We start from the raw sequence: 22,496 nt of genomic DNA, 5'->3' as shown, positions 1-22,496 counted from the left end.
AAACTCGTTATTTATCACAGTTTCATCTTTTTCAATTTTAATCAATTCTTCTCTATAAGTCTGTTCTATTTCAATCATAGGTTTTGCTTTGTCCTCAACTAATTTAAGTTTCGAAATTTTTCCGTCTAAAGATAAATCATTTTCATTCTTCTCAAAATCATTTAAAGCTTTTGTAAACAATCTCCTAAATTGAGATCGTTTGCACTTCAAAACATCCATTATAAATAAACGAAAGAATTCTACTTACAGATAACAGTCCAGTCAGCGGACGCCAAATGTTCAAAAATTCTCACCAAATTTGTTACCTCAAGAACTATTTATTACTCGGAAATAACTATCTATATCTCTTTAGTTATTTATGACTCTACAATAATTAAATAATTCCTTTACTCATATTCTCAAATGATGAAAACAAAAGTTACACTAACTCTCCAAAAAGAACAACATCATAATATGTTGCCATTCTATGAAACATAAACTGTTACAAAACATAGATAATAATAATATGAATAGATAATAAATAAAAAAAACCTATAGAGTAAAGATAACGATTACGTCTGCTTGAAGCTTGTCCAATATTACTCAGAAGCTGCAGTTAGAAAATATAAACAAAAATATTAGAGTCAAAATATCGTTCACTAATATTTAGTAATATAATATTATTCTAGAAATCAATAAATGTGTATGTTTAAAATTTAATTGCATTTTTTTTTATCTTGTGTGTATATTTTTTGAGTGGTCTGTCATGTCCTTACATTTGCTTGAGCCTGGAGGCTTTTATTCAATTTGGTGTTATTGATTTTCCTTTTACTTAGGTTTTCTCACAACGCTAACCTAAAATTTGATTTGTACTACCACTATGCAATTGATCTTATGATATATTATGAATTTGATTTGTTTTGATTATTTTTAGTTAGTTTTGTCTGGCACCATGTGTTAAATTGAGTCAAAGTTAAAACTCATAAAAGTTTAAAACCCCTAATTTTCAGCTATTTAACAGATGTGAAATTCAGTTTTTGTGTTTTTTTAACTTTAATGCAGATTGGAACAGTACATATACCTAGCGTAGCTGTTGGGGTGGCGTCTGATTGGTCAGTTTTTAAAAATTTCGAGTCAGATGGGGCCGGAATTAATGCAAGTTTATAACAAAATATTCAGAAAATCGCACTGATACATGGCGGATGGGATAGCAGGAAAATATTCCAATGATTTTTATTTCCATTTGCTTCTACCATCAGTACCAAGTTCTTTTTTAAAAATAATACGAAAAGCTTGTCTTGTTTGTCTAATGTCAGTTTTCCATCAAATATTGGAGGACATCTAAGTAGTTTCTAAGATGTATTTATTTTTGTAAAGATTATATGGAACATAATTCTTTGACATGTATTAAGTAAAATTGAAAGTTAGCTTGCCTGCTAGTTGGTTTATGGTGGACTATAATCTGATAAATGTCACCAGTTTTTAAAATCAGGAGATCAAGGAATTAAATGATATTAACTTCTCTGTTAATTGTAAACAGTAAGTTAGGGGAGTATTCTGAGATAAATGAAAGTAGTGCTTTGAGTTCTGAATTCTGTTGGATAAATATATCATCAATATACCTCTTGCAGAAAGATGGATGTGTTTGACATTGACACTGCCATAAAGAGACCTTCCTTTATTTAGCTCTAAACATTGTAAAATTTAAAATAAAATAAAATAAAATAAAAAAAACACTTCGCATATATTGGTAGTAAATCTATTGTTGGAGATAGCATCAACACCAACATACTGCATTTTGCAAATTATCTGCTTATCCTTGCATAAAATACTACCTTGGAAATATTAAACTTGATTCAGATTACAGGACACCAAAACTTTTCATATAGATCAAAACCCATAGAGATCATCTAGCCACACTTTTGGTAAATAGTAGAATTTCACAGTCCAGCAAATTTGAGAAACATACTGCCAACATATCAGGTGTGCATTCTACAAGAGAATTTCAAGCAGAGATTGCAAAACTAATGGGTCCTGACATTGCCATGTTTGCACTGGATGTTAAATCTTAGTTTTTGCATATCCATTCGCATCCAAATTTATTACCATTATGAAGCCTTCCATTTCATTCGAGCGAACTAGCAAACCTACAAGCAGAAAGGTCTCTTTGTGAGAGTGTCAATGCCACCCACTTTGGTTGAAATTTAAACGTAAAATTAAGAAAAATACTGTTTTCATGAAGTTCTCCCTAAATATCTCTTTAAGGGGAGGGAGGTGTGTGGGTATCCTTGTCCTGTGGAAACATTTAGAACACAAATTCAAACTTCTCTAACCATCAGTTTATGATTAGCAGAAAAAATAATAATAGTATTCACTTGTTTGATTTCCTGATTTTAAAAACTTGCAACAGATATAGTCTACCATAAACCAACTGGCAATTCAGTCAACTTTCGGTTTTACTTAAAATGGGTAAAAGATTTCTAATCTACTTCCAGAGTTTTACAACATGCCTTCACATTTTGTTGAAAAATTTATCAGTTTTGCAGTTATTTCTGAAAAAGTAAAGTTGCTATCGACAAAGAATGCAATCATCAAATGGAAAAATTATTTGGAACATTCCTTTTATTATCTCATCACCCCACATGTCAATTACATTTTCAAGACTTGGTTTTAAAATCACAGCTTTGGCATCATCTATTTGAAAATTTCTAAGAACAGATATATTACATGACACAAAAACAGATATTCAGGTGTGTATAACCCCAAAATATGTAATCATAGAATGTGGGAGGGGTTTTTACATTGCATGGTGACATCATTTAAGAGGAACTTCAACCTGACTTTAATTCAGTTTGCAATACAATTTTGATGTAAAATACATTTTTATTTAATTCAATATTCTAAATTTTTATGTTCTCTGTCTAATTTCATTAAGTTTTCTTGCACTTCTATATTGAGAAAAATCCTGAGTAGCTTTATTTATCAAAGTACTTTTAAGTATGATGAGAAAGTTAATAATTAAATATTTTTTGGATAAACTTAGTATTGCATCACATATTGAAGTAAATAAAATTCATACAATATTAAGTGATTAAACATTGCTTGAATCTTTACATAAAAATCTACAAATGCCTGTAGTGGATTAAGACAACTCTGATCAAGTAAAATTAAGTAAGATCAATAAAATGTAAATAGAATATACTATTCAGATGAAGTGCAATTTATTAAGAAAAATTATTCTGAAACTCATCAGAAGTGGCAGGAATGGAATTCAAAAAATTTCACTTAATGCTGGGAGGCATTTTTGTTAGTTAATTAAGGCTAAAAATTAAAAACTGGGAGATTGGGTGATCTGCGGTAGCTGGCAACTATGGTATACCATCAAGATCCACAGTAAAGACATAGAAAACATATTTGTCAGTCATTTATCTGGAAAATTATAACTGATATAATTATAAAGAAGACATCTGAAAATTCTTTGCCATCAACAAAAAAGAACATCTCTGGTTAAATACATGCCTTAGCATCCCACCACTAAACTTTATTGTAAAAGAGACATTCTTTTCAATTTACCTTACATCTGGACAATGAGAAATACAGGAACTCAACATAAAACAATAAAAGTGAGGAACTCTATCCAGGCGTTCATTCCAGCTCTGGCTGAACTTTCCTTCCACTCTTAATTTTTTTTCCATCACTTAATGGACATGGTCCAAAAATTTCATTGCTTTCTGAAGAATTCGCTAGAGAGCTGAAAACAGGTGAACTTTTGTTACAGACAAAAATGCTCATTTTAATAGATTATATTTTTAAAAACCTGTCTTTAAAAATATCTAACCTAATAAAACTCTTTTTCCTACAGCTTGCTTGCAGTTTGTTATGGAAGGATTGAAAGAATTGCTGAACTTTCTGAAAAAGACAATTTGCAGCAGTCCCCCTTTCTGCCTTCATAATCAAGTTCTTTTTTATATATGCATACTTTATGAGTTAGAATTCAACAGCACATAAAATACATTTAATATTTCAATTCCATTCATATAAAAATGTTTGCATGTTATACATAAAAAGATTGAATAAAAATGTTTGATTCGTATAAAAATCTGCATGCTGGTCTTACAACCAGCGCATTTCACATTCCATAAAAGTGCTTTTTGCAATGATGATGAATTTTCCCCACACAGGAACTGCAAATATCATCCTAAAATAAAAAGAAATGTATACAAAGAAATGTTCATAACAATAATACACTCAAAAAATTACAATCTTTCCAAATTCCCATTACACTAAAACAACATTTTGTGTAAAAAAAAATGAAAATCCTATGTGAAAACACACATTTATGGTATGATAACAAATAACACCTATATTCATCTTGAAAGACAACATCTCAAAATAAGTTGGATGCATGAGTAATTTAACTATTTTCCTCTCAGTCTAACACCTCAAACAGTCCCAGTGGCAGCATCGTGCCTATGCAAAGCTGCTTCAGAAAGATTAGTTAAGGTTATTTTTTATTATAGTAAAGCAGAAGAGGGCTATTTTCCTAAGGAAATGGATACCTCTGGATATGACTTTCTAATGGAAACTAGTTCATATTCAGATTACACACAGTTAAAACCAGATATTGCAATGACGCATTCACCTGGATCAAACTACCAGTATTCAATGGTCTTAATTACTCAGTTATTTGTGGAGCAGTAAAAAAAAACGTTAATTGATGTGGAGGGGGGAATTTCTGTGTTGTACAATGAAATTAAATTTATATCTGTTATAATTAAGAGGTGTTATTGCTTTAAAATTAATCTGTTTGTTAATCAGGAGCAGAATGATTAAATTTTAATTTATCATTACAGGTCTTACGTTTTGCACAGGAACAAAGTACTGCTTTTAAATAGCTTAATTCATTAAGGATCTCACTATCATTCAAATGGCAACATCAGCTGAAAAATAACATCCTTCTTACTGAAAACTCTGCAGCTCATAACATAAATGTTACTTTAAAATATACTGAAATTCATATTTGTTAGCAAATATCACAACCATGTGCTCAAAGGATTATTAGAAATTATTATTAGAACAATGAAAGAACATTATCACCTTGAAATGAATGAGGAATAAAAACTAGCGCATCATTTAATAAACTTTTTGAAGAAGATGATGAAATCCATGAATTTAATATAAATGATGAGATGAAGGATGCTGTATAAATATTAAGATCAGCAGTACAGTATCAATCAAATATAATATAAATATATTATAAACAGGAAATGTTCATTAATTAACTTTTCTATATCAATTGCAGACAAAAAACTAGTAATGAGGTTTCCCCTAACTAAAACGCAGTTAAAGTAAGCATTTATATGATTCTAATTATATTTATATTAAACTAGCTGCTACGCTTAAATGCACTAGAAAAATCCCTAAAGGGAACACCAAACATTAAATTTAAAAAACTGCACAGAATTTTACTTTGCAGAACAACTTTATACATATATATATATAGTGGGGGCCAAAATTGTGGACACTTTTGGAAATTTTTATGTTTTTGAACTTTGTATGCTTATAGAAAATGTTACGTTTCGCAAAATGCAAACTTGTATATATCATTTTAAAGAGAATTTATTACTGAATTCAATACAAAACACAAAATTCAATTATTTGCAATAAAAAAAAGTTCTATGTACTTTAATATAAATAAAAAAACACAGTTATGAAGTGGTTTGTAATGTATAACTTTCCTGGCCAATCACTGTTCTTGTTCTGAGAACCAATCAAACATTAGTAACTGCCAGTAGAAGCTGACATCATGTTTACACTTGAAACAATTCATTATTTTGCTTTGTTCTGTAGAAGGAGGACCTGTTTCTTATACACTGCAATTACAAGTAGGAATTTTTGTAAAAATTTTTAATATTTAGTCAAGAAGCAATGACATCAAATAAAAGAGTAGATTGGACACCTAGAAAGAGATGTAATATTATTGTGTTACGAGAAAGTGGTCTTTCCTATGCTGAAATTGCAAGACAGGTGGGTGGTTCAGTGACTACATCTGGAGTCCGAAAGTTTTGTTTATGATATCAGGAGACAAATTTAATAAAAAACAAAGAAGGAAAAAGCCGAAAAAGGTGCACCACATCTATTGATGACAGAAGAATAAAAAGACTATGTCTCCACGATAGAAAAATGTCATCAGCGGCCATCAGAAGTTATCTGAATGATGCTGGTGTTTCTGTCAGTTCAAGAACAACCAGAAGATTAACAGATGTTGGACTGAGAGGTAGAATTCCCCGAAAAAAACCTTATCTTAATTTTCAGCAACGAAAAAAAAGACTACAGTGGGCAAAGAAACACATTAATTGGACAGATGATCAGTGGTCACAAGTTATATGGAGTGATGAAATTAATATCGTTATTCGGTAGTGATGGTCGAAAATATGTAAGACGTAGAATAGGAGAAGAGCTACATCCTGACTGCATTAAACAACTGTGAAGAACCCAGTAAGTGTTATGATTTGGTCATGCATGTTAGCAGATGGTATTGGTCGCCTTCATGTCATCGATGAGACACTGAATGCCAGAAAATACATTGACACTATTCTAAAACCAAAACTTCTACCTTCCATCAGAGATCTCTTTCCCTACAATGCTTTGTTTATTTTCAGCAGGATTCTGCTCCTTGCCACACGGCCAAAATACCGAAAGAGTGGTTTCGTACAAAGAGCATTAAGTTGTTGTCATGGCCAGGAAACAGTCCTGACCTCAATCCTATCGAAAATTTGTGGCACTGTTTGAAAACTCTTGTCTGAATGAGGCGCCCATCAAATAAAAGGGAACTAATTGAGGCTATAATTGTTTTTTGGCATCATGTAATAACGAAAGAAGAGCTTAAAACTCTTGTCAGCTCAATGAAACGTCGATGTGAAGCTGTAATAAAAAATAAAGGGTGCCCTACTAAGTACTGATAACTCACTGCAATCATCACTATCTAATGTATATCGATAACTATTATCGTTTAACTTTTTTTGTATTGCAAATAACTGAATTTTTTGTTTTGTATTGAATTCAGTAATAAATTCTCTTTAAAATGATATATAAAAGTTTGCATTTTGTGAAACGTAACGTTTTCTATAAGCATACAAAGTTCAACCAAGATGTAGCAGTACAGGAGCAAAGTGCTTCTTTTTCTCTCTCCAGCACACTTCTACCTCCACGAGAGAAAATTTCTTTCAGGTTTCTACTCTGTCAGGCCCCACATGGGATCACATCAGGAACTGGCAAGAGCAGGACTTTAATTTCCTGCTGAAAGCCAGTATAACCGAAAAGTTCCAAAGTAAGCAATATCCCTTAATACAAATATTAATTATCCTAATAAATAAACTAAGCAACTTCCCGCCGCCTTCTCTCAACAAACGCCCAGTATCCAAGAGAAACATTACATTTAAAATCTGCACATAATTATCACCCTCATTTTCCCAAATGGCAACAACAATGGCTGCGTGCCATTATTGATGATATAATGAGAGAGAATTATCAATTTGATGCGATTCACAAAATAAAAAGTCTTTCGAATTTTGAAAAAAATCACTTCAAGGTGCACTGGCTTTTATATAGATGCACCCTATGTACACATTTTGTAGCCTGGGTCCATTAGCTTACGCGCAGCATGAACGAAAGATAGACAGACTCTTCCTCTTATTATGTAAAGATTAGTTAAATTCTATGGCTATTTTGAAGGATATATTTAATGCCATTATTTGATTAATATTATAAACATAGTCATGGACAAATGAAATCACATTAAGCAGTACCTATTGAATGCAGATACGCCTATGCATACCATGTGTAATCAGTAATTTTCCTAGCTCAGATTGGATGTAAAAGGATAAAACAGTTGATCTGAAAATACGAATAAAAATTAGCAAATGTAAAAAACATAAATGAAACTTGAGTAACAAAAAGAACACACTGAAGAACAACAAGTGACAAATAAACAATAAGAATCAGTGTAATTTTCAAGGCCAAACAGAACCTTCTCCAGCGGCTACAGGTACGACATGCTTAAGTGAAACAGGGTTCGTACACATTTCTGCACACGGAAATTAAGGACTTTTAAGGACCATTAATGAAAAGAATTAAGGACCTATGAGCAAATGAGAACTGAATACCATGGAGACATTTTTCATTTTGTCACATATTTCTCGAATCTTCTAGAATCGTGGGTCTATAAATCTTGCCTTCAAATCCTTCTAAACTTTCCATGCTGCAATGTGAAAAATACTAAAGAAAAATTATCCCAACCAATTCTGTAACAGCAAAAAGCCAGAAGTATTTTGAAAAAAAAAGGGAAGGAAAAAGTGTAAAATTAATTTTATAGAGAAAACTGATGCATATTCTGAGAATTTTGAATAATCTGAGACAATTACATGGGAAAAACGCTTACTATGAAAAAATTAAAAAAGACATTTTAATTAATTACACAGCTAATTTTGCTTTTACTAAGAGCTGTTTCGTAAATTATGCTTTATAGCTATATACCTTGTTTATTTTTCAGATTTAAAATATTGTATAAGTTGCCAAAATGAAACTTTATAATATGACAGCGAAAAATAAAAATGTTTTATTTTAATGTTATTTTTTAAATATAATTCTAATATATTACCATTATTTTAATGAAATTTATCAATGTAAAAATCGCCGAAAAATTCTCAGATCTCGGAATTAAAAATTTTCTATAGAAACTGATCTTAAAATCGCCAAAATGTTGACAAGTTGTCAAATTTAGAAACATTTAATAAAAGAATTCACAACCCCAAAAGTGATAAGTTGTTTAAGAGCTCTTTATTAGAAAGAATCTGATGTGTACACCACATGACTTCCTTGTACGGAATATTAAATTATACGCATTTTTTCTTGCATTTTGTTTAAACCTATTGGATTTAATTATATATACTTCGCCGACAGCGCATAAACCAAAATAGAATACGTGCATTCTTTAAAATTCACTCTATTTGTTTACCATAGCGACACTCTGGCGCTAGATTCACTTAACAGTATTATATTTCGTTCATATTATAACTCAGAATGCACAAAATTTGTATCATTTAAAGAATTATCTAATCGTTCCCACACGTTCTATTCAAGTACTATAATAAAGCTAGAACGATGTATAAAAGAAATTAAGCAAACAAAACAAAAAAGCAACAGTTTTTCACAGAGGATTGAGTATTTCTCATTCAATTAATTCAGTTCTCACTTCGCGACAAGGCAAAAATACATAAAAACTCAAATAAAAATTAAATTACTAATTATTAAAAATTAAGTAAATCTTAAACACTTATTTCCTCGAAAAAATTCCAGAAAGGATTAAGCATGATTTAAATCTCAATAATAAATGAAGGCCTTTATCTTTGTTGTTGCGAAGCTACGTTTCTCTACACTGGCAACAAATTCACTACTCAGCTGTTTCAAATGTAAACAAGCAATGGCCGCCATCAAAATAGGCTTAGCGGCACTTAAACAACTTTTAAATTGTTGATAATTTTAAAAATATTGCATACAGATTTACTAAAGGCATGAAACCCTTAACTGGAAGATTAAAAACAACATAAATCAATCATTTTTAAAGAAAAAAATGTACAATTTACAAACATATAAGAGTAAAGAAACTGAGATCACTGAGCCGGGTAACAGAGTGGATATATTTATAAATATATTTATATACATTTGGCGCGGCCGATTGAAACCAAAATACGAGGTGCACATCTACATGTTATAGTAGTCCTATATACAAAATTTCAACGTTCTGAGGCTACTCGTTTTTGAGTTATGCGAGATACGTATATACGTTCGTACAGACGCCACAAAAAATTCTCTTCAGAATTCATTTTAAAGCCGTTTTTTAGTTTTTTTGGAGGAAAAGAGTCTTTTATTCTGTCCTTACGTATAGATATCACGCAAAAACATCGTTAAATTGCATTCTAAAGCGGTCAAAGTGGATATTTTCGTTGAAATATGCTGCCTGAAGCTTTTCGCGAATACAATACTTCCTTTTTACTTCGTACAAGGAAGTAAAAAAATGAATTTCGAAATGCTTATCTTTCACTTCTTGCTTAGAAACTCGAGTATCCCATCATTTATATTAGAAAGAGAAACAAATTATAACCATATTATTATTATTATAGGAACCAATTCAAAAGATACATTATTATATATATAGGAACCAATTCAAAAGATAACCATACATGTCAGTGAATTGCCAAAAATATTCCTCCAAAATGCTAATTCACACTCAAAATGGCAGTCGTAAAAACACAGAGAAATTTCAAATGATTAAAATTAAGGACCTTCTACTGATTTTGGCCAAAATTAAGGACTTTTAAGGACCAAAAATCGATTTCAAAAAATTTAAGGACTTTGGAACGAACCCTGGTGAAAACATCAGAGAAATATTTGAGAATGTTTTAAATGATTTAAAAAAAAAAAAAAAAAAAAAAAAAAAGCCACTGGTGCCATCTGTTGACTGTAAAAGCAGCCAAAAAAGATTCTTGAAATGAAAGATAAAAGAGTAGAATTGCCATTGTTAACCAAATGATTTCTATAGAGATGTAAAACTTATTATTTTCCACGAAATATACTCCAATGGAAGACATTTTTTTAACAACTTTAGGTGAGAAGAAATGAGGGAAGAGAAGTTTTGGAATAGAAATTCATAAACGCTGATGTTTCACGAGTTCCGAAATTTTGAAGTTGATCACGGCAAAAGAATAAAGTTGTAAGGATCTTAAGTTTTACTAACGTTTATTTTATTTTAAATCTTTACTATCACTTCTTATTTTCTACTTCCGGCCAGAATTAAAAGCTTTAACTTATTTATGCAAATTTGTCTTGCGAACGCCAAGTACTTAAGTTGTGGCTTTTTGCCAAGCAAGAGAGAGGAAGGAGCTATTAGAAGCAGGCCGCTTGCCATAGTAGTTTTACTCGGTTGCTGGTTGCCTTCAAGGCCAGAGGTTTAATCCTCCCGATAATTATAAACGTATCGTAGTGTTAGCAGTTCTCTGTACTACATACGGCTATTTGCTAATATACGGCCAATCTTGGAGTAGGCACTTGTTTGATTAATCCAAAGTTAAGTTTAGTTAGAGTTTAGTTAATATTTTTATATTCTTACGTTCAGACCACAAGTGGTTGGTCTCTGTATTCCGAAGTCCGGAAATCATTGTAAAGAGAGAAAAATAAAGGGTTTCGTATACCCTTCCTGTGTGTATTGTCTACTTCCCAAATTTATTGAACATAGCTTTAGTAAGCTCCCTGTTCCGAGTCAGGACATTTAATGTTCCCAAAGCAAGTAAGGAGGAACACAGAAGAACCTGATAGTGGCGCCCGACGAAGAAGAATAACCATGGCCGAGTTTCAAGAAGAACCTGTGCTGCCTGCAGAAGCGGCTCAGAATCCAGGAATGCCAGATGCCGCCCTGGAAGGATTTGGTTACATCGTCCAGACCATGCGCGCATCGATGAAACCAGAAGCAACATTTAATGGAAACTGACCGGTAAACAGTTTTTTGGAAAAATTGGATGACCACTTTATGCTGTATCCAGTGCATGAGTTCCAGAAAGTCACCTTAGCTACCAGCGCTTTGAGGAGCCAAGCGCTTAATTGGTTCAAATGTATAGGCAGAAGCCTCTTGGGTTAAGCGGGAAGTCCCACCTATACTTACGAAAATTTTAAGACCGCCTTAGTAAAAGCCTTCCCTGTCGTAAGAGATCGTGCAAGATTAGAAGCGGAACTTTTCAGCATATACCAGAAACGAATTGAAAATCTCTCAAGCTTTATTTTAAGAAAAATTCACGTCTTCAAACTCTTGTATGGAAACCATCCGGATCCTGAGATAATTCAAGTGATTTTGCCGAGGTTACTTCCCCAAGTACAAGACTTTATTGAATTAAGGAATCCGACTACACTGGAAAAGTTATTTGAGCTAGCAATCCAGTTTGAAAGTAGAAGAACGGCGGACATTGAAAGAAGACGCCAGTATGAGCAACGAAGCCAATTTGGTGCGCCAAGACCACAGCAAAGTCAAGAACACGGCTACGGAAGCAAAGCGAATCAGTGGGCAAGGAAACCCGAGTATCCAAAAACAACCGGCGAACGTCGACAGTTCAATAGTAAGCCAGGAAAAAAGTCTGAAGGCCAGTGGAAAAAGAAGGAAGGCATGGAAAGGAAGAAACAAGATTTAAACTAAAACGGATTTCTGCTGACGGGAGGGTGCGGAAATCCGAAGGCCAAGAAAACCCCTCTTCCTTCAAGTTAAAAACAGTGATGGTGAAAAATTTGACTCTTCCAAAGATTGAAGTGTTGGTGAATAACATACCAGCCACCGCACTCCTGGATACAGGCGCGCAGTGTTCCTGTGTGGCAGAAGATTTTTTTAGGAAGTATTTCCGTAAATACCGCATATATAATTCGGATAATACGACAGTGTTAGCTGCGCAGGGAGAAAGATGCAAGTGCATAGGTAAATTACCGTTATACATTCGTATCAAGGACGAGCAAGTAAAGATTATGTTTTTTATCGTAAATAATTTGCAAGCACATGTCATCTTAGGGATAGACTTTCTTTCAGAGGCAGAAGCAACGCTGGATTTTAACGAAGCGTCCCTTAAGCAGAGGATGAAACCAGTTCGAGAAGAAAAAAACAGAACCACCAACGTTAAACCTCGACCACCTGCCTAAGGAAGAACAACAAAAAATTCGACAAGTGGTAAGTGAATTTGCTTCGTTATTTAGTGATAATCCAGGATTTACTCAAGTTACTAACCATAGTATCGACACCGGAGATTCACTGCCAGTTCGCCACAAACCATACCGATATGATAAGAATAAAGAAAAAATTATAGAGTGGCACATTAGAGATATGTTACGTAAAAAGATCATAACGCCCATCTCAAGTAGTTATGCTAGCCCGGTTGTGTTATGTAAGAAAAATAATGACTATCCGGTAACACATCCAAAAAGGTGGCGTTTTGCAATTGACTATCGTAAATTAAACTCCATGACTAAATATCCGGTATATCCGTTACCTATTATCGAAGAAATTCTAAGAAACATAACTTCTACCAAATACATGACTTCTTTAGACTTAACGACTGGTTATTTTCAAATAGGGATTAGACCGGAAGATGTGCCTAAGATTGCTTTTATAACCAAGTCTGGCACTTATGCTTTCCTGCGTATGCCGTTTGGCCTTTCAGGGGCACCGGCTGTGGTGATCCACGGTTTGAAAATGGTTTCTGAATCAGAAGAGATTCGTGCACTAACCTAGTGCTTCGCATTAGAGAGTAAAGAACATCTATGATATAAAAATATACTTTTATTTACACAGCGAAAACGCGCAGCAACATTGTTAACGAAAGCTCATTCTCCTAATAACATAGTTCTTTTTTCACTCCGCTTGCGCATGCGCATTGACAATTACCAAAGAAGCTTGGCAGATACTGCCATCTGTTGGATAAACTATTCGCTACATATTCCTCCCACCTGAATTTACTGGGAGGTAAATTCACATATCTGTTAAGTATAATATATGCATAATAGTACAGTATACAATATTGAAGTATAAAATTATGCCTACCAAGATGTTCTAATTAAATTGAAATACAAATTTACCTGGAGCTGCAGCATTCCATAATTTTCTAGACATATTAACAGATAATACTAAACCTAGAAAAATAAAAATAAATCAAATTATTACAAAGTATTCAAACAAGTACAAAACATTTCACAGACGTATCACTGGTTTCACAGTTCTACCACTGCTGGTAGTCATATGAATATTTTCAGTCATATCCTTTTGGACTGGGTTATCCAGCTCAAGTCTGTACAGTCTTTGCACTGGTCTCAGAAACTCAGAAGTCTCTGTTTTTATGAGAGCAAGTCTTATTTGTCCATCACGACCAGGTAGCAGCTTTATGACACGCGCCAGGTTCCAAAAAGCACGTTTTTGTTGTTAACTTCAAGTAGAACAATTTCACCCACCTGGAGAGGTTTAGCTATAGAGTTTTTAATGGACTGCTGACGTAACTGTCCTAGATATTCCACGCGGAATCTTGCTCTAAGTTGTTCTCTCACCTTTTGTAGATACTTAGCTCGTTTACTCAGTTTTTCCTTATCCACTGTATCGATATCAGGTACTCCTGATTTGGAAATCTCCCGCAGGAACATTTCTGGAGTTAATGGGGATGAATCTTCAACGTCTTCCGACACGTAGGTAAGTGGCCTAGTATTGATTACTCTCTCACAGTCGCATAGTACTGTAAGCAACTCCTCGTAATCCAGGGCAGCACGACCTAGAACTTTTCTCAGAATCTGTTTCACCATTTGAACTAAACGTTCCCACCAACCGCCCCACCAAGGTGCGGAAGGAGGAATAAATTTCCACTGAATTCTTTACTCAGCGGCCTTTGATCGCAGACTCTCCCAATCAATTGTATGCAGAAGGCTCTCCGCTCCTTTAAAATTACTGCCATTGTCTGAGTATATTATAGATGGTCTTCCGCGACGAGAAATGAAACGTCTCAATGACTGGAAAAAAGCTTCAGTTGTCAAGGATGTTACTGACTCCAGATGAATGGCCCTATAGACCGCACATGTGTAAAGAACAATATAAGCTTTTCGACCATCTTTAAGGTAGAGGGGTCCTGCCAGATCGACACCCACTATCTCAAAAACATTTGCATCACGTACTCTTATCTTTCGGCAAAATTCCTGGAGTTACATCACAACTTTTGGATTTAAATCTTTGACATTTAACACATTTTCTAATGCAGTTTCGTACTGTCTTACGAGTTTTGAGGATCCAATACTTTTCCCGCAAATGAGACATCACCACAGAAGTACCAGCATGCAGCAGCTCATTATGTGCATTCATTATTAGTAATTTTACTACTGCATGATCAGATGGCAAAATAACAATAAACTTAAAGTCATCAGTATCGTCGCGATAAGAAATATTGGTTTTAGCTCTGATCAAACCATCACGATCAACTATAGGTCTGAGGTCTTTAATTTTATCATCGTTCACACTCTTAAATGATTCTCTTTGAACCAATAACATAAGAGTTATCTCAGCTCTTTCAATTTCCGAAACTAACAAAATTTTGGAGGTTTCGTTTGTAATTCTTCGTAATTTAAAGTAAAACCTAAGAATCCAACCTAACATGCGTACAATTTTCTTTATGGATGAAAAGTACCTGTAATACCAATTGTCAGGTTTAGAATCTTTGTTAAGAGTTGTCAATACTGATTTACGCCTTTCTGAATTTATGATCTCTTCGTCCGGCAAATCGGTGCCTCTTGACCATGACGATTCTGGTTCTAACAGCCATGATGGGCCCTCCCACCATTTCGACAGCAAAAACTGTTTAACTGAACAGCCTCTAGAAGGGAGATCGGCGGCATTCAGCTCCAAAGGGATGTAATGCCAATCTTCTATTTTTGTAAGTGTTCTGATTTCTTGGACACGATTCCAAACGAAAGTTCCCCACCGTACGTCTCGCTGGATCCAGCACAAAGCGGTTGTTGAGTCAGTCCAGAAGAATGTTCTTAAATTTGGCATGTTCAAATCTGAAAAGACCATACGTCCCAAGCGTGCTCCGATTAAGCAGGATAATAATTCCAAACGAGGAATGGATATACTCTTTAAAGGCGCAACTCTAGTGCGTGCTTGCACAAAATTTAAATAAACCTTATTTTCGGTCTTCACTCTTAAGAAAATACAGGTAGCATAGGCATGCTTGCTGGCATCGCTGAAAACATGAAGACTTACATCTCCGTTAACCGATCTGTCAATATTAAGCCATCTAGGAATTTTGACATCAGACAGCAGTTTCATTTCCTTTACCCATTGTATGGACTTCTTTTCTAAATGTTCTGGCAAATTTTGATCCCAATTTAATCGTAATTTCCAACACTCTTGCAATATCACCTTTGGGAACAGGGTAACGGGAGAAAGGAAGCCTACTGGGTCAAATAACTTATGCACGCAAGAAAGGAGTGTTCGTTTACTCGCGACAATCTCCTCTTTCTTTAGTGACTCAATTTTACAGGAAAGAGTATCATCCTTCAAATCCCAGTTTAACCCTAAAACGCAAACGAATGTATCTAATTTAGAGTTGGGAATTATTTCGGTTTCACAATTCGACTGCTATCCTCTAAGATTAAACTTTCCCAGTGACAATAACATTCTCGATTCTAGTACAAATCTATTCAATTCTTCAACATTCTTAAAACTAGTCAGGCAATTATCAACATAGAAGGACTCCTTCAAAATGTTGGCTGTAACTGCAAACTGATCTGGGGCACGATTTAAATGATAGTTCAACGTAGCGGCTAACAAAAATGGACTACAGTTAAGCCCAAAAACCACGCGACAATGTCTGTAAATTTTAGTATTCTCTTCTTCTGCACCTTTCCAAAAGAAACGAAAATAATATCTATCCTTCTCTCTTATACCGATCTGCAAGAAGGCTTTCTCAATGTCTGAAATTACTGCAAGAGGATATTTCCGAAAACGATTCGACAATGTTGGAATTATTTCTATTAGGTTGGGACCTTTCTCAAGACAATCATTTAAGGAAAGTTCTCCTTTGGCGTGTGCCGAAGCATCAAAAACTGGCCTTACTCGCGTAGTTTCGCTAGATTCTTTAAAAACCGGCCTATGAGGCAAATAGTGCTCTCTATCTACTTCGCCTTCATTTACCTCTTCAATAATTCGTTCCTTCAACCAAGTATCAAATACTTCCTGATAAACTTTAATTTGATTCGAATCTAATAATTTCCTTCGCGTATTAGTCAGGCGTTTTTCTGCCAACGTTTTATTATTAGACAAGCGAGAGGGGTCCAGTACCCAAGGTAATGCAGTTTCATATCTCCCGTCTGAATCCAAATTCAAATTTTCCTCAAAATATTGCATGGTCTCCTCATGAATTTCAGCTTTCTTTTTAGACTCAACTGGGTCATTTATACCAATAACGTCTAACTTCCACAAGTTTTCTGCTGATCTTTCGTTTAGCAATAAAGAAACACATGCAAGAGAATCATTTATACCCGAAGATTCCTTCGCTGGAATTTTACCCATTAAAATCCATCCCAAACTTGTTTCCATCGCGACCGGACCACTTTGTAAACATTTAATATTTCCGGTGAATAATTTTCAAGCGATATCAGAACCTATCAATAATTTAATGTCACTTTCGTTTTCGGGAGCATTACCCTCTACATCTGACACTTGAATATTTGATTTACGAAGTTCTTTCAACCAAGGACCTTTAGGTATTTTCTTAACATCAGAAGAGATAACAGATTCACTTAAACAATGCACACCACATACATATTTATTATCAAGGCTACTCAAATTAACTATATATTTAGAATGCAATTTTTCTTTTGTTTCTACACCTCCGAATAATTTATTAACTAATTTCACTTCACCAACACTGTTACATTTCAAAGAATCTGTAATATCTTTCGTTAAATAACTTCTCTCGCAACTCGTATCTATAATCCCTCTGACTATCCTTTCCCTGTTGCCATTTTTTACCCTTACGATTAATGTTTGTAGCAACACATCGGAGCTCGCGGATCTGCTAGCCAAAACATTGACCTCATTTTTCGCCACAGGCTCTACTTGTTTAGTCTCTTTCAATTGAGAAGGAACTTGTTGACACATTACTGCCAAATGCCTTTTCTGGCAAATTAAACACTTAACCTTGGACTTTCAGTTACGAGAAATATGGTTTTTCTTCAAGCATAATAGACATAAACCCTTCTTAAATATTAAATCTTTTTTATCCTGATATGTAAGCGTACTAGCTTTAAAACATTTTTCTGTTAAATGTGGCTTATCACAAAATAAACACGATTCCTCAACTTTCTTAATAGGAGCATTTTCTTTAAATTTGTCTCCTGTATACAAATCATTACAAGTAGGAATATTAGACTCATCATTAATGTAATTCAAGATCGCTCTTACCTTGTTGTGACGAGCTCTCCCGTTCCCTCTCCCACACGCGTAAGAAGTCAGGGGGCAGGCAAGATTCAACTAACGGAAAAATAACACTAGCGTATTTATCTTCAGTCACACCGAGAGATTCCAGAGCACGCAGTTTTGTTTCTAAACTGTCGTACAACGATGATAGCGCAAAGTCCTTTTTGGTTGCATTATTATTTATCAACATAAGATTCAATAAATCCCGAACGTACACTTGTATAAGAATATCTTCACGTCCAAAACGATTCTTTAAATGTTCGATGACTTTCGGATAATTTTCTTTAGTTGTCGGGAAACTCTGCACTATTTCCCGTGCTTTCGATTTGGCAGCAGTAGCCTGGATCAGATATACGAATTTCAAATGATCATCTAGCACTGGATCTTCGTGTATCTTACTAAAGGTATTCCAGAAATTCAACCATTGTCGTGGATCACTTGTAAATTCAATCAAATTTATTTTCGGAAGCTTCAAATTCGTTGCCGCTGTTCTTGAATCAACAGTTCTGGTTTCATTTACCGATACATGAGTCAGCAAATTTTTCTCTAGTTTCACAGTGATTTGCTTCACTTTCATCCTGGCTGCTATTAATTTCTCCTTGTAAGTCTCACATGACTCAAATTCTTTATTATATTCTTCTTGCGAGACTTCTTTCGATTTTAATAGGAGATCCAATATTTCTTCATCCAACTGTTGTAGTCGAATTCCTTTATCTTCCAGAATTTCCAGGGACAATAATAGAACATCACTGTTCAATTCTGACTCATTCAAATGTCCATGTAGGCTATTATATGCTTTCGTGAAGGCTGCACGCAGTGGTATTCTTCTTACTTTCAAGTTGGGTAAAGTGTCCTTTACCCAACTAATGCGTCCTGTCGCGGACGCCACTTTTTATTGCGGTGATCCACGGTTTGAAAATGGTTTCTGAATCAGAAGAGATTCGTGCACTAACCTAGTGCTTCGCATTAGAGAGTAAAGAACATCTATGATATAAAAATATACTTTTATTTACACAGCGAAAACGCGCAGCAACATTGTTAACGAAAGCTCATTCTCCTAATAACATAGTTCTTTTTTCACTCCGCTTGCGCATGCGCATTGACAATTACCAAAGAAGCTTGGCAGATACTGCCATCTGTTGGATAAACTATTCGCTACACCGGCAACATTTCAGCGATGTATGGACACTGTGCTAAGGCCTGTTCTTGGAAAGTCCACATTTATCTATTTAGACGATATCATTATTACTAGTGATAATCTGGACCAACATGTACAGGATTTAAGACAGGTGTTTTCATTATTAAATGAGGCCGGTCTAAAAGTTAATGTCGAAAAGTGCAAATTTTCAGCCCCTGAATTAAAATACTTAGGTTACAAAATATCTCAGAAAGGAATCGAGACAGACGAATCAAAAATAATCGCAGTGTAAAAGTATCCGCCGCCAAATACGGCGAAGAAGCTCTCTTCTTTTCTAGGACTTTGTTCATATTATAGCTCCTTTATAAAAGATTTTGCAGCTATTGCTGAACCATTGTTAAAATTAAAAAGGAAAAAGGCAAGATTCTCGTGGACGGCCGAAGCCAATAGTGCTTTCGAAAAATTAAAACAAGCATTAACGCAAGCCCCTGTTTTGAAATTTCCTGAAAATGATGAGAATTTAGAAATTTCAGCGGATGCTTCGGATTATGCGGTAGGAGCGGTACTTTCGCAAAATCAGCAGCCCGTGGCATTTTTTAGTCGAACTTTAAATCAAACACAAAGAAATTATTCCGCGACTGAGAGAGAGGCACTTGCAGTTCTGTTAGCAGTGCAAAAGTTCCGAGTCTATTTTGGAAGGGCGCCAATAACAGTGTATTCTGATCATGTGGCGGTAACTAGATTGTACTCAGGGAAAAACTTATCCCCAAGGTTAATAAGATGGGCACTCAAGTTACAAGAGTATAATCTGGTAATCAAGCACACCCCCGGAAAGGAAAATATCGCAGCAGATGCCCTATCCAGAATAAAAATAGATGAAGAAGGTAATACTGTAAAGGTGGCAATGCTGACAGCATGTACGATAAATTCCCGAGAAACTGCAATAACCGAACTGGGTAAGGATCCAGAATTTAAAAACATTTATGAGTATTTAAAGGATCCTGAAAATTTTAGCCACCAAGATATTGTGGCGATAAGAAATAGGGCGGCCCATTACGAACTAATAGATGGTCTATTATTTTATACAAAAACTACAAATTCCAACAACGAATTTCGACCTGTTATCCCAGCTAGTCTTAGATTAAATATACTGCAGGAGTTACACGACTGCCCTTTAGCTTCTCATGCTGGTATTCGAAAAACCATCCAACGCGTACGCGAAGCAGTTTATTTTCCTGAACTGCAAAAGTTAACAAGGGCGTATGTCCAGTCCTGCCCAACATGTCAAGCAGTTAATTATATTAATTTCCGCCCGGCCGGGTTTCTAAATAGCATTAAATCCGAATTTCCAAATGAAATAATTGGCATCGATTTATTGGGCCCTTTCCCAAAAAGTCAGTTAAATAAAAGTCGGTATCTCCTTGTTATGGTTGATCATTTTAGTAAGTGGACCGAAATTGTTCCCTTAAAACGAGCCTCCGCGAAATTAGTTACTGATTCTATTTTAAATAAATATATTTTAAAATACGGGGCGCCCCTAAAAGTTATATCGGATAATGGTCCTCAATTTGTAAGTAATATATTTGAAGACATGTGCCAAAAACTGGGCATACGTCATTTAAAAATGGTCCCGTATCGACCGCAATAAAATATAGCGGAACGGGTCAATAGAAATATAGTGAAAATTATCCGTAGTTATGTTAAAAATTTTCATAAAAGCTGGGATAACTATGTCAATGAATTAGCTTTCCCCCTTACGACAGCAAAACATGATACAACGGGCAAAACTCCTGAGTTATATTTAGGCAGAAAGATTATAACGCCGTTAGATAAATTATTTTATGTTCAACAAAGAGCCCCAGAATTTAAAATGGGCGATATAGATAAATTAATTAAAGAAGCAAAAAAGGACACTGAAGTAGCACAGAGAAAACAGAAACTTTATTATGATATGAAGCGACGGGGAGTAACTTATAAAGTAGGAGATGAAGTGTTAAAAATTAAGCATTCACTTTCTTCAGCACCAGAAGATAAAACTGCCAAAATTTTCCACGATTTAAGGACCATATATAACGCCGTTAGATAAATTATTTTATGTTCAACAAAGAGCCCCAGAATTTAAAATGGGCGATATAGATAAATTAATTAAAGAAGCAAAAAAGGACACTGAAGTAGCACAGAGAAAACAGAAACTTTATTATGATATGAAGCGACGGGGAGTAACTTATAAAGTAGGAGATGAAGTGTTAAAAATTAAGCATTCACTTTCTTCAGCACCAGAAGATAAAACTGCCAAAATTTTCCACGATTTAAGGACCATATGTCATAGAAGGACCATATGTCATAGAAAAAATAACTCAGGCTGTAGTGGTGTTAAAAGCCAGGAATGGTGAAACATGCTCCGCAAACATTGACCAGATAAAACCATTCTATAATCGTAATAAAATGCAAATATTTAAAGATCTTTTGCTGGATCCGGCACGGCAGGCACTGCAGGCACAAGCTCCAGAGGTGGAACAACGACAATCACAAGGGCAAGCTATTAGGAGGCAGGAGCAATTGAAAAGAAAGTTTCCCCGTTGGAAAATTGAAGGTAACAAGAAAAAGAAGCCGTTCCACCGACCAGAAAAGAGAGATCACGACCACCCCCAGAATGAAGAAGGGAGAAGTACGACGAATGCAAAGAGAGCCAGGAGAAATGACGGCAACTATAATCCGGCTCCAAAACGGAAGATCTACCCATCGGACAGGAGTCTACGCAGCAAATGTCGACGAATTGATGAAGGAACGCCAGCTGCGGAGGCAAAGAAACAAGGCAAATTTGAACAGCCAGCAACGAGATCCAAGCAGGAACGAGAGAGAGTTGTCCCGGTTCCGCCAAGACCAGCTGCCATCAAACGGCCGAGACCACAGGCAGAGGCTAAAAAGAAGGTCTTCAAGGGTGACCAAACTGAAAGGAAAAGAAAGCTCATGGAGGAAGGAACTGAAGGGCGAACCCGCACAAGAAGGAAGATAAACCAACCCGTAATCTTCGCTACCTTCCAGGACTGGGCAGAGAAAAGAATGTTCGAATATCACAAAGATAAGTAAAACTTTATGTTACTTTGAAACCTTAAGTTAATCTTTCATTCTTACTGCAAGTGGCAGAATTCAAGCCGTTTTACCTCATGTGAGGTCTACCTTTGTCGCCAAAAAGGCGAGAAATGAGTTGTTACCTATTTTGGTATTATGTTTTTCAATTACTCGCGAGTAAAACTAAAATTAATGTATAATAGGAATGTGTTAATACTTGAATATTGTAAAAGTTATTGTATAAAATTTTATTTAAAAGATTCT

General features: G+C 34.9%; 1 protein-coding gene across 6 annotated transcripts in view; it reads right to left on the bottom strand.

The window, feature by feature from the left end:
- Window positions 1-2,581: 2,581 nt before the first annotated feature.
- The window catches only part of LOC146998595 (uncharacterized), a 73,344-nt gene continuing 53,429 nt past the window's right edge, over window positions 2,582-22,496 (bottom strand). For 3 of the 6 annotated variants that reach the window (XR_015039573.1, XR_015039572.1, XR_015039576.1), the window contains one exon: window positions 2,582-4,177. Coding sequence is in view for 1 of the 6 variants with exons in the window: in XM_085811193.1 (XP_085667319.1) it covers window positions 4,173-4,177; window positions 13,645-13,698 (59 nt within the window). In the remaining 5 variants the exon portion in view is untranslated. Of the gene's footprint in view, window positions 4,178-7,787; window positions 7,876-13,644; window positions 13,699-22,496 lie in introns of all 6 variants that reach the window. The other 3 variants (XR_015039574.1, XR_015039575.1, XM_085811193.1) reach the window with 3 other exon arrangements.

This window comes from Stegodyphus dumicola, chromosome 2 (assembly GCF_044657685.1).
Source record: "Stegodyphus dumicola isolate Sdum_Otavi_A_Nest chromosome 2, ASM4465768v1".
NCBI lineage: Eukaryota > Metazoa > Arthropoda > Arachnida > Araneae > Eresidae > Stegodyphus > Stegodyphus dumicola.
Note: the sequence above shows the minus strand (reverse complement) of the source record. Positions and strands in the feature narration are given on the sequence as shown.